At 40.5% G+C, this 10,612-nt stretch overlaps 2 protein-coding genes across 2 annotated transcripts; both read right to left on the bottom strand.

Moving 5' to 3' along the window:
* Positions 1 to 1,317: 1,317 nt before the first annotated feature.
* Positions 1,318 to 4,235, bottom strand: LOC112219969 (red-sensitive opsin). Its single transcript, XM_024381466.2, has 7 exons — positions 4,086 to 4,235; positions 3,852 to 3,968; positions 3,255 to 3,551; positions 2,912 to 3,080; positions 2,663 to 2,828; positions 2,286 to 2,525; positions 1,318 to 2,070 (listed from the first exon to the last, which is right to left on the bottom strand). Exons 1-7 carry the CDS (start codon positions 4,207 to 4,209, stop codon positions 1,972 to 1,974), a joined length of 1,212 nt encoding a protein of 403 aa, XP_024237234.2. The 5' UTR covers positions 4,210 to 4,235; the 3' UTR covers positions 1,318 to 1,971.
* Positions 4,236 to 4,766: 531 nt separating this feature from the next.
* Positions 4,767 to 9,048, bottom strand: LOC112219959 (red-sensitive opsin-2). Its single transcript, XM_024381455.2, has 6 exons — positions 8,891 to 9,048; positions 7,591 to 7,887; positions 7,213 to 7,381; positions 6,964 to 7,129; positions 6,587 to 6,826; positions 4,767 to 5,508 (listed from the first exon to the last, which is right to left on the bottom strand). The coding sequence occupies exons 1-6, from the start codon at positions 8,979 to 8,981 to the stop codon at positions 5,410 to 5,412; spliced, it is 1,062 nt and encodes a 353-aa protein (XP_024237223.2). The 5' UTR covers positions 8,982 to 9,048; the 3' UTR covers positions 4,767 to 5,409.
* Positions 9,049 to 10,612: the final 1,564 nt, after the last annotated feature.

The following is a 10,612-nucleotide window of genomic DNA, read 5'->3' on the forward strand; positions in this document are numbered from 1 at the left end:
ACCGGCCGGGGGAGTGGGCGACGTTCATCCCCTGGACAGAGATGGCCCAAACCTCACTCCGCCACTGCACCACTAACCTCTCTCCTTTCCCGTGCGTACTGGGGTATCAGCCGGTTCTGGCACCGTGGCAACAGAGCCAGATCGAGGCTCCTGCGGTGGACGAGTGGTTCAAGCTCTCGGAGGAGACCTGGGACGCCGCCCATGTGCACCTACAACGGGCCGTGAGGTGGCAAAAAGCGAGCGCCAACCGCCACCGCAGCGAGGCCGGGGACAGGGTTTGGCTCTTGACCCGAGACCTGCCCCCCCCCCCGCCTGCCCTGCCGGAAGCTGGGTCCGCGGTTTGTGGGACCATTTAAAGTCATGAGGAGACTGAATGAGGTGTGCTATAGATTACAGTTTCCCCCAGATTATCGCATTAATGCATTAATCGCATTATTCCATGTGTCTCTCCTCAGGCCGGTGGTGGCTGGTCCACTCCAGGAATCTGAGGTGCGGGAGGTTCCTCCGCCCCCTCTGGACATCGAGGGGGCCCGGCGTATGCTGTTCGAGCCATCCTGGACTCGAGGCGTCAGGCGAGGGGCCTTCAGTACCTCGTGGAGTGGGAGGGGGACGGTCCGGAGGAGAGATGCTTGATGTCGGTGGAGGACGTCCTGGACCCTTCATGCTGCGGGATTTCCACCGTCTCCATCCGGTTCACCCTGTGCCTCGTCCTCCGGGTCGTCCCCGAGGTCGGTGTCGGCGCGCTGCTGGAACCGTGTGTCAAAGTGGGGGGTACTGTCACGACTTCCGCTGAAGCCGTTCACCGGCTTTCTAGCCACCGCCGATCCACTTTTAATTTTCCATTTGTTCTGTCTTTGTCTTATCACACCTGGCTTCACTCACCAATCACTTGTTTATTATTTAACCCTCTGTTCCCCATGTTGTATTTGTGAGTGATTGTTATGTGGATGATTGTCAGGCGTTGCACTTTTGTTTTAGACTGTGTTTTTAGCACTTGTATGCGTTATGTGCTGTCATTTGGTAACCGGTATTAAAGTGCGCCTGTTTATTATACTCCGCTCTCCTGCACTTGACTTCACCTCTCATATACATGCAATACACCTCATGTAAATACAAACCAATCATGAGGAAAGTGAATCACTTCGATCCTTTAGGCTGATTGGGGAGATAACCTCTTTCCTATCCACTTTACCAGACAGTTCATATTGGGTGTGGCATGTGAGTTTGGTCTTTAAACAATCATTGATAACAGGTAGCAGTGAATAAACATTGAATGAACAGTGTATAAACATAGAAAGTGAGACCAGAGGGTATTTTCATTTTGCTGCATGCATGAAATGTATTTTAATCAGAAAAAACATTGTTAAATACATTGTATACACAATTATCTATATACTAGTATTATTATTTTTTTGTTTTTTTATTTGCAAGAGGGATACAAAATGTTTACCTCATAAGTTACTTTAAAAGTAAGGGGTTTTCAAACCATACATTGTTCACATCATTTTGAGATGATCAGATTTCCATTGGCAGTTAATTTCAGTTTTCCTTAGCTGTGAAGCTGTCTAGTTTAGCCACTGCAGAGTGAAGGAAATGCATTACAAGACGCCGACTTTTTCTTGCCACTTGGACAGACATTTATAGTAGTAGTATATACATATTCCCATAATGTACCACTCAAATAGCTATAATATGCATATCAATTACCACATAACTCTCTGCCTGTTTAATCGAAGACCATGGATTAAAAAAGCTCCAAGGGGTGGTTCATAGCAATTTAGTTTTGTGGGTAACGTTTTTACACACATTGCACCTGTATGAGGTAAAGCTTAATAATCTCCTGAAAAGTTGTGGGAGAATGTTTGTTTAAGAAAAACAGGAGGATGTACTGTACATTTGAAAAGTCCCATTTGGAAAATCTCCTCAGAACGTTCACGATTTGTTTCCAAGAGGTACAATGTTGTCTGGGGTTTATGCAGGTGCCACAGAGGAAACCTCTGTTTTTGATGTAGACACTTCAGTGCCATCATCTTCTGCCTTTCCAAAGAGCTGCATGATGCAAGTACGGAACTGGAGAGAGAGGAATAATTAAACATAAGACTTTCAAATTATATGTCTATCTCGAAATTGAACGAACACATTGTCAGCCAATGCTTTAAAAAAAAAATGACTTCACAAGAAAGGCAATTGTGAAACATTTAGAAAAATTAGTATTGTTAGAGCTTTGTTACATGAAATCAGTAAGATAAAAAAAAACAGTGTCTGAGAATCCTGTTTAGACTTACCTGTTTGTTCATGAAGACATATATAACTGGATTGTAGATGGTGGCGCTCTTGGCAAAGTAGGCAGGAATTGCGGCTGCCAGAGGGTGGAAAGCATACCCAGGGTTAGCCGCAGCAAAGCAGGCAAAGCAGGTATAAGGTCCCCAGCATACACAGTAAGCTATAATCATGACAACAACCATCCTGGACACTTCCTTTTCGGCCTTCTGTGTTGACTCAGAGTCTTTCTGTTGCGCAGCAACCTGTGGTCATTCAGAAGGAATATCAAATGGTTAGATTTAACCTTTTAATATGCCTTTTCAAAAGGTACACTTGACCATTACTGTATTTAACAACATAGTTGCTTGCTACAGTATGGTATATTTAAAATATCACTTACAGCACGAATGGCTAGCCACACGAAAATGTAGCAGAAGATGATCACGAACAGGGGGAAGAAGCAGCATGTAATCATGAGAGTAATCATGTAGGACTTGACTCCAGGATCCTCATTGCCTCCAAACACATCAGGTCCGCAGGAAGTCTTCAGGCCGTGAGGCCAGTACCTGGTGGAGGGAGAGAGATAATGAGATTTTGAACAATGGAGTTTTTCACACATCAGTGAAATAAAAAGAGAAAAAAATCCCACCTGCTCCAGCCAAAGATGGGGGGGGCACACCAGAAAGCAGCCCAGACCCAGGAGAAGATAATGCCTCCCATGGCCCATTTGGCATCAAACTTGACACTTCCAAAGGGCTTGCACACCACCACCCATCTCTCCCAAGAGATGACAGCCAGGGACCACAGAGCAGCAATTCCTGCATAATATATACATATACTGTAAATTAGACAAAAGAGAAATTCTGATTACTGTCACTATGCTACGGTGTTCTAGCATCTGACAATTACTCTTTCTCAGCCCTGTGTAGAAATGTATAATTTTCTTGTTAAATATTAGATAATAGTATAGTCCATGTAAAACTGCATCTTACCGCAAGTGGAGACAGTGTATCCCTCAAAGACACACATTGGATGTCCCAGAATGAAGTAGCCAAAAAACTGGTTGCAAACGCTGATGGTGCTTGCCAAAAGTGTTTCTCCAATGTCAGCAATAGCAAGGTTGACCAAGATCCAGTTCAGAGGGTGTTGGAGCTTCTTGAATTTTGCAGTGGCCACCAGTACCAGGCCATTGGTGAAGACTGAGAGGATGACCACTATGATCATCCAAAGTGTTGAAACATTGTACACCCATCTTGGAGCAATGTGGTAGTTGGGGCCCTCAAAGGGATCTGAGATCAAACAGACAAAATTATTTTTCTAAGGAGAAAATGACAGGTGCAGGTGCCTGGTTAGATGATCTACATGCTTTTTAGATGATCAATTAAAATGCAAAAGTAATGCAAATTACATAAATTATATTAATTCATTCAAATTATATGTGTAAAGTGAAATTTTACTTATGCCATCTATGTTGTATATAACTTCCATAAAAATATGACTAAATACAGTTAACATAACCTCATGATTTAAATAAAATAAAATATATGAATTGGAAGTTGCAATCAAGGTAGATGTAGTTGCACTCTCACCTTTGGTGTTATTGCTGTTGGTGAAGGTAAAGGAAGATTCTCTCGTTGTATCTTGGTTTTGTCGCCTGGCTGCATAAGCAGCACTTCCCCAGCTTTCTGCCATTTCTGAGAAAGTATCTGAAGAATATACAAATAAAGAAGACAACATATTATTTCCATTTCAGTCATCGAATTATTCTAAAATATTTGCCTTGCCAGTTGTTTGTTGCCATAGTTATAGGCTTTTGCCTTTACCTGTTGGTCGCTTTTTCTCTGTCTTGTGGTTGGCTTCTGTTGTCTTGTCTTGCTGATCACCTGTTGTGGTGTTAGCAACCAACAAGATGGTGTACCCCAATCTGTGGGGTTTTATACCAGCCATGTCGTCATCGAGATTAAGATCTAAGACTTACACACACACACACCAAAAAGAACTTCAGTTATGCCGGCCAGTCGAACTGAAGCCAAGGTTTGAATTTAAGGTTAATCCTTCTTGGATAAGAAGTGCTTTTGGTGTCACGTAATTCAGCATTCAGGTGAAATTCCTTATCCTCTTCATGCTTAAAAGAGAAAATAGTTGACTTAACAATTGTTCTTATTACTTCTAAATAAAGAAAACACATTTTGACAATATTAATGTTTTTACTATAACAAAGTAAACAGGGAAGAATTCTTTGAGGGGATAATCAGACAATGATTTAATTTACTTCATTCTACGTTCTATCTTTTCCTCATGTAAATACAAAACAATAATCATGCAAGTGGATCACTTCGGCCTTTAGCCTGATTTGTGAGATAATCTCTATCCTATCCGCTTTACCAGACAATTCATATTGGGTGTGTCATGTGAGTTTGGTCTTTAAACAATCATTGATAACAGGTATCAGTGAATAAAAATTGAATGAACAGTGTATAAAAATTGAAAGTGAGACCAGAGGGTATTTTCATTTGCTGCATGCATGATATTTATTTCAATCAGAAAAACACATTGTTAAATACATTGTATACACACTTTTCTTTATACTATATATTTTTTGTTGTTTGTTTTTTTATTTGCAAGAGGATTAGAACATGTTTACCTCATAAACTACTTAGGGGTTTTCAAACCATACATTGTTCACATAATTTTGAGTTATCAGATTTCCATTGGCAGTTCATTTCAGTTTTCCTTAGCTGTGATGCTGTCTAGTTTAGCAACTACAGAGTGAAGGGAATGCCTTCCAAGATGCCAACATTTTATTACCACTTGGACAGACATTGATAGTAGTAGTATATACATATTCCCATAATGTACCAAATAACTATAGTATGCATATCAATTACCACACAACTCGCAGCTTGTTTAATCAAAGACCATTGATTAGAAAAGCTCCAATGGGTGGTTCATAGCCATTTAGTTTTTGTGGGTAATGATTTTACAAACATTGCACCTGTATGAGGTAAATCTTAATAATCTCCTGAAAAGTTGTGGGAAATTATTTCTTTAAAAAACACAAGAGGATGTACTGTACATTTAAAAAGTCCCATTCTGAAAATCTCCTCAGAACGATTTGTTTCCAAGAGATATGCCATTGTCTGGGGTTTATGCAGGTGCCACAGTGGAAACCTCTGTTTTTGATGTAGACACTTCAGAGGCATCATCTTCCGCCTTGCCAAAGAGCTGCATGATGCAAGAACGGAACTGTGGAGAGAGAATAGGAATGGAACATGAGGAAAGAGCTACAAAATATACAGTACCTCTACATTTAGGTAGACATACTGTAATTCCTTTGTTAACCACTTTATTATTGATGGGTCAAAATATGAAAAAAAATATGAGTACAAAATATATACGTAACCAAAATGTAAAAGTAACATGTAAAGTGGTGGTCCCATGTTTCCCATGTTTCTGAAATAAAATATCCCAGAAATGTTGTCCATATCCACAAAAGCTTATTTCTGTTACATTTTGCACAGAAATGTGTTTATATCTCTGTTAGTGAGCATTTCACCCTTTGCTAAGATTATTCATCCACCTGACAGGTGTGGCATATCTGGAAGCAGATTAAACAGCATTATGATTACACAGACGCACCTTGTACTGGGGACAATAAAAGGCCACTCTAAAATGTGCAGTTTTTTCACACAACACAATGCCACAGATATCTCAAGTTTTGAAGGAGCATGAAATTGTCATTCTGACTGGAGGAATGTCCACCAGAGCTGTTGCCAGAGAATGTAATGTTCATTTCTCTACCATAAGCCACCTCCAACCTCCTTTTAGAGAATTTGGCAGTATGTCCAACCGGCCTCACAACCGCAGACCTCATGTAACCACGCCAGCCCAGGACCTCCACATCCAGCTTCTTCACCTACAGGGTCATCTGAGAACAGCCACCTAGACAGCTGATGAAACTGTGGGTTTGCACAACCGAAGAATGTCGGCTCAAACTGTCAGAAACCTCAGGGAAGTTTATCTGCATGCCTGTCGACATGTACAATATCCAGTAACTTCGCAAAGCCATAGAAGAGGAGTGGTCCAACATTCCACAGGCCACAATCAACAACCCGATCAACTCTATGCGAAGGAGACATGTTGCGCTGCATGACGCAAATGGTGGACACCAGATACTGACTGGTTTTCTGATCCACGCTCTTGCATTTTTTTAAAGGTATCTGTGTCCAACAGATGCATATCTGTATTTCCAGTCGTGTGAAATCAAGATATTAGGGCCTATTTTTGTTCAGTGTTCATGTAGCTATCAGACTAACACACTTACCTGTTTGTTCATGAAGACATAGATAACTGGATTGTAGATGGTGGCGCTCTTGGCAAAGTAGGCAGGCAGTGCAGCAGCCAGAGGGTGGAAAGCATACCCAGGGTTAGCAGCAGAAAAGCAGGCAAAGCAGGTATAAGGTCCCCAGCACACACAGAAAGCTATAATCATGACAACAACCATCCTGGACACTTCTTTCTCGGCCTTCTGTGTTGACTCAGAGTCTTTCTGTTGCGCAGCAACCTGTGGTCATTCAGAAGGAATATCAAATGTTTAGATCTAACCCTTTAATATGCCTTTTCAAAAGGTACACTTGACCATTACTGTATTTAACAACATAGTTGCTTGCTACAGTATAGTATATTTAAAATATCACTTACAGCACGAATTGCTAGCCACACGAAAATGTAGCAGAAGATGATCACGAACAGGGGGAAGAAGCAGCATGTAATCATGAGAGTGATCATGTAGGACTTGACTCCAGGATCCTCATTGCCTCCGAACACATCAGGTCCGCAGGAAGTCTTCAGGCCGTGAGGCCAGTACCTGGTGGAGGGAGAGAGATAATGAGATTTTGAACAATGGAGTTTTTCACACATCAGTGAAATAAAAAGAGAAAAAAATCCCACCTGCTCCAGCCAAAGATGGGGGGGGCACACCAGAAAGCAGCCCAGACCCAGGAGAAGATAATGCCTCCCATGGCCCATTTGGCATCAAACTTGACACTTCCAAAGGGCTTGCACACCACCACCCATCTCTCCCAAGAGATGACAGCCAGGGACCACAGAGCAGCAATTCCTGTGCAGGGGAACAGTTGTACTGAAAGTTAGAGACACTCTAATTCTATGTGAAAACACAGCACCATAATAACATGCACCAAGGAAACGGCTTTAGGGAGCACTTTGTGTTGATCAATTTCTCTATACTATACATTAATCTACCATTTCCACATATTACTGGTACAATAAATACAATTCAAATATTTGTAAAACGGAGGAGTCTCTTACCACACACAGACACAGTGTATCCCTCAAAGACACACATTGGATGTCCCAGAATAAAGTAGCCAAAAATCTGGTTGCAAACGCTGATGGTGCTTGCCAAAAGTGTTTCTCCAATGTCAGCAATAGCAAGGTTGACCAAGATCCAGTTCAGAGGGTGTTGGAGCTTCTTGAATTTTGCAGTGGCCACCAGTACCAAGCCATTGGTGAAGACTGAGGCAATGACCACAAAGATCATCCAAAGTGTTGAGAGATTGTATACCCATCTTGGAGCAATGTGGTAGTTGGGGCCCTCAAAAGGATCTGCAAAAGAAGAAGAGATAAACATTTATTATAACTTTCTGACTCATTGATATAGTCATATGCAGTGGTGTAAAGTACTTAAGTAAAAATACTTTAAAGTACTACTTAAGTTGTTTTTTTGGGGTATCTGTACTTTACTTTACTTTTTATATTTGTTACAACTTTTACTTTCACCACTACATTCCTAAAGAAAATTATATACTTTTTACTCCATACATTTTCCCTGACACCCAAAAGTACTCGTTACATTTTGAATGCTTAGCAGGACAGAAAAATGGTCATATTCACACGCTTATCAAGAGAACATCCCTGGTCATCCCTACTGCCTCTGATCTGATCACTAAACACAAATGCTTAGTTTGTAAATTATAGGTGAGTGTTGGAGTGTGCCCCTGACTATGTTGAAAACAAGAAAATCATGCCGTCTGTTTTGTTTTAATATAAGGAATTTGAATTGATCCATACTTTTACTTTTTAGACTTAAGTATATTTTAGCAATTACATTTACTTTTGATACTTAAGTAGATTTAAAACAAAATACTTTTAGACTTTTGCTCAAGTAGAATTTTACTGGGTGACTTTCACTTTTATTTTAGTCATTTTTAATTAAGGTATCTATACTTCTACTTAAGTATGACAATTGGGTACTTTTTCCACCACTGGTCACATGAGGACATTAAACAAACATTTTGAACAGAATGTCTGCATCAAAAGTTATGACCAAGAAAAACACTGTCCTGACCCAAATTATTCAATGTATTGGTTGTATCATTGTGCGTACTGCTAATGCCAGTTACAAATGGTATGTCTGCTGTTTGTGAAATAACGTATGAGAGAACTACACTGCAACAAAAGACCTTCAGCAACATCAATTTAATTTAAAAAGGACACCAATTACTTTCTGTGAATCTATAATAACTCCAATCTTTTGGGGGAATATACAGAATCAGGCTCTTTCAATAGTTCTACCCTCAGGCACTACACTGAACAAAATGTACTGTACCTTTGGTGTTATTGCTGTTGGTGTAGGCGAAACCTGATTCTCTCGTTGTATCGTCGTGCCGCCTGGCAGCTAACACTCCTAGCTCTGCCATCCTTGGACTGCTTTACAGGAGTTTCTGAAGTTGACTGCTGAAGTCCAAGCCGTGCTTCTCAACTATCCTAGGGTTTATATACCATCCTTTGGGTCTTTTGAAAGGATTATGGCCTTGGAGGAATTAGGGCACGGTTGGCACTGGGGCCATGGTATAATTTGTACCATGGCATGGGCTGGACTGTCTTTTCTTAACTGTTAATTACCACCAACAACTAAGTTGGGTGGATTTCAGAGGCCCATAATCTTGTCTGAGAGGGCTTTGGTGGCAGAGAAGGTTAAAAGTAATTTAAATGCCATGCTGCTGTAACCGAGGCCCAGATTGGTAAATTGAATGGCATTAGGGTAAGAGGTTTTAAATGTGTAACTTAAAAAAATAAAATGTTGTCAAGAGAAATATGTATGATGACTGACTGCTTTATTTAATTTTATCTGCTATTTTCCACATCGGGGGGGGTGGAGCACCATCACTCTATCACTCTACAGATTGACAGTACCTCATATCCATCATAATTCAATGAATGATAACTGATGACATAAGTGCATCTGAAATGCATCGGAAACACTGACTTTATTAAAATCAATATCTCTTTAGAAGTACATTTTTGTAGTTAAACTGTTGAATGTACAGTATAGTGAAAAAGAATGCCACCCTAAACATTATTAGGCCTATTATATGTAACATGCCAAATGGGCCAGTTATCTGATATCTGGGTTAGTCGGATTTGTCTTCTGACTAAAGCAGCTTATTCGGACAAGTGGGGTTCCGCAGGACGTTACCTATGAAAGTCTAATTAGTGTTGTCAGGAGTGCAATCCGAAACGCCCTAATCTCTCCTGGTTGATGGTTCATTTTGGGGAAACAGAGTTTATCCAAAAACCTGAAGGGAGTCAAGTTTAATCCCTGACAGTAGTAAACCTGAAGGTTAAATTAAGGGTTTTATTTAACTCCTGGTATCTTTTTCCTTTTCCTACAGCTGTTGAATGTGACGTTTAACTAACAGCCTTGAGGAGATCTCCAAGAATAGTGGAGGATGGAGGCAGCAAACATGATGATGTGCAAGAACAGCCTGTCGACGTGAAACCTCTCTATCAGTGGTTTGATTTATGTGCTGTCTTTTGGTTCTATTTTCACTATTCTTAACTATTTGACTGTTTGATGGTTGACAGATGATCCTCCTTTTATGCGCAAAAATTTCTTAGGCTATAGCACAACTGAACCATTCAATTGAAAGAACTTGGCTTTGATTGTAGCCTAGTCCAATTCTTATCAAGCCTACCTGCAATCTCCTAATCATGCTCCTCTGTAAAATGCTGCACTGCTTTGTGGGTAAGTCCAGAATTCCACTAGTTTTGAACTATTCATGATTGGTAAAAGTTCACCACTAGCAGAACTCGGATTTTCATCATGAAAATAATGCTCTTGTGTAAATTGGGATTTTGGTATTGAATGACTAATGTACAGGAATATACTTTGAATGAATTGACTTTTAATTGTGTTACTTGTGTGATATTTACAAGAGTTGCAAATTGTATTTGTGTGGCCTTGAATTCATTTGGGGTGGCAGGTAGCCTAGTGGTTAAAGCGTTGGACTAGTAACCGAAAGGTTAGAAGATCGATTTACTGAACTGA

The sequence above is a fragment of the Oncorhynchus tshawytscha genome, linkage group LG02, assembly GCF_018296145.1.
Source record: "Oncorhynchus tshawytscha isolate Ot180627B linkage group LG02, Otsh_v2.0, whole genome shotgun sequence".
Taxonomy (NCBI): domain Eukaryota; kingdom Metazoa; phylum Chordata; class Actinopteri; order Salmoniformes; family Salmonidae; genus Oncorhynchus; species Oncorhynchus tshawytscha.

Excerpts from the sequence above, each read along its gene's own strand:
- LOC112219969 (XM_024381466.2), bottom strand. The coding sequence starts at position 4,209 with ATGGCTGGTATAAAACCCCACAGATTGGGGTACACCATCTTGTTGGTT. Across the intron at positions 3,969-4,085 it reads AGAGAAAAAGCGACCAACAG|ATACTTTCTCAGAAATGGCA; the intron begins GTAAAGGCAAAA and ends TATATTCTTCAG. Across the intron at positions 2,071-2,285 it reads ATGTCTTCATGAACAAACAG|TTCCGTACTTGCATCATGCA; the intron begins GTAAGTCTAAAC and ends CTCTCTCTCCAG.
- LOC112219959 (XM_024381455.2), bottom strand. The coding sequence starts at position 8,981 with ATGGCAGAGCTAGGAGTGTTAGCTGCCAGGCGGCACGACGATACAACG. Across the intron at positions 7,130-7,212 it reads CCCATCTTTGGCTGGAGCAG|GTACTGGCCTCACGGCCTGA; the intron begins GTGGGATTTTTT and ends TCCCTCCACCAG. Across the intron at positions 6,827-6,963 it reads TGTGGCTAGCAATTCGTGCT|GTTGCTGCGCAACAGAAAGA; the intron begins GTAAGTGATATT and ends GAATGACCACAG.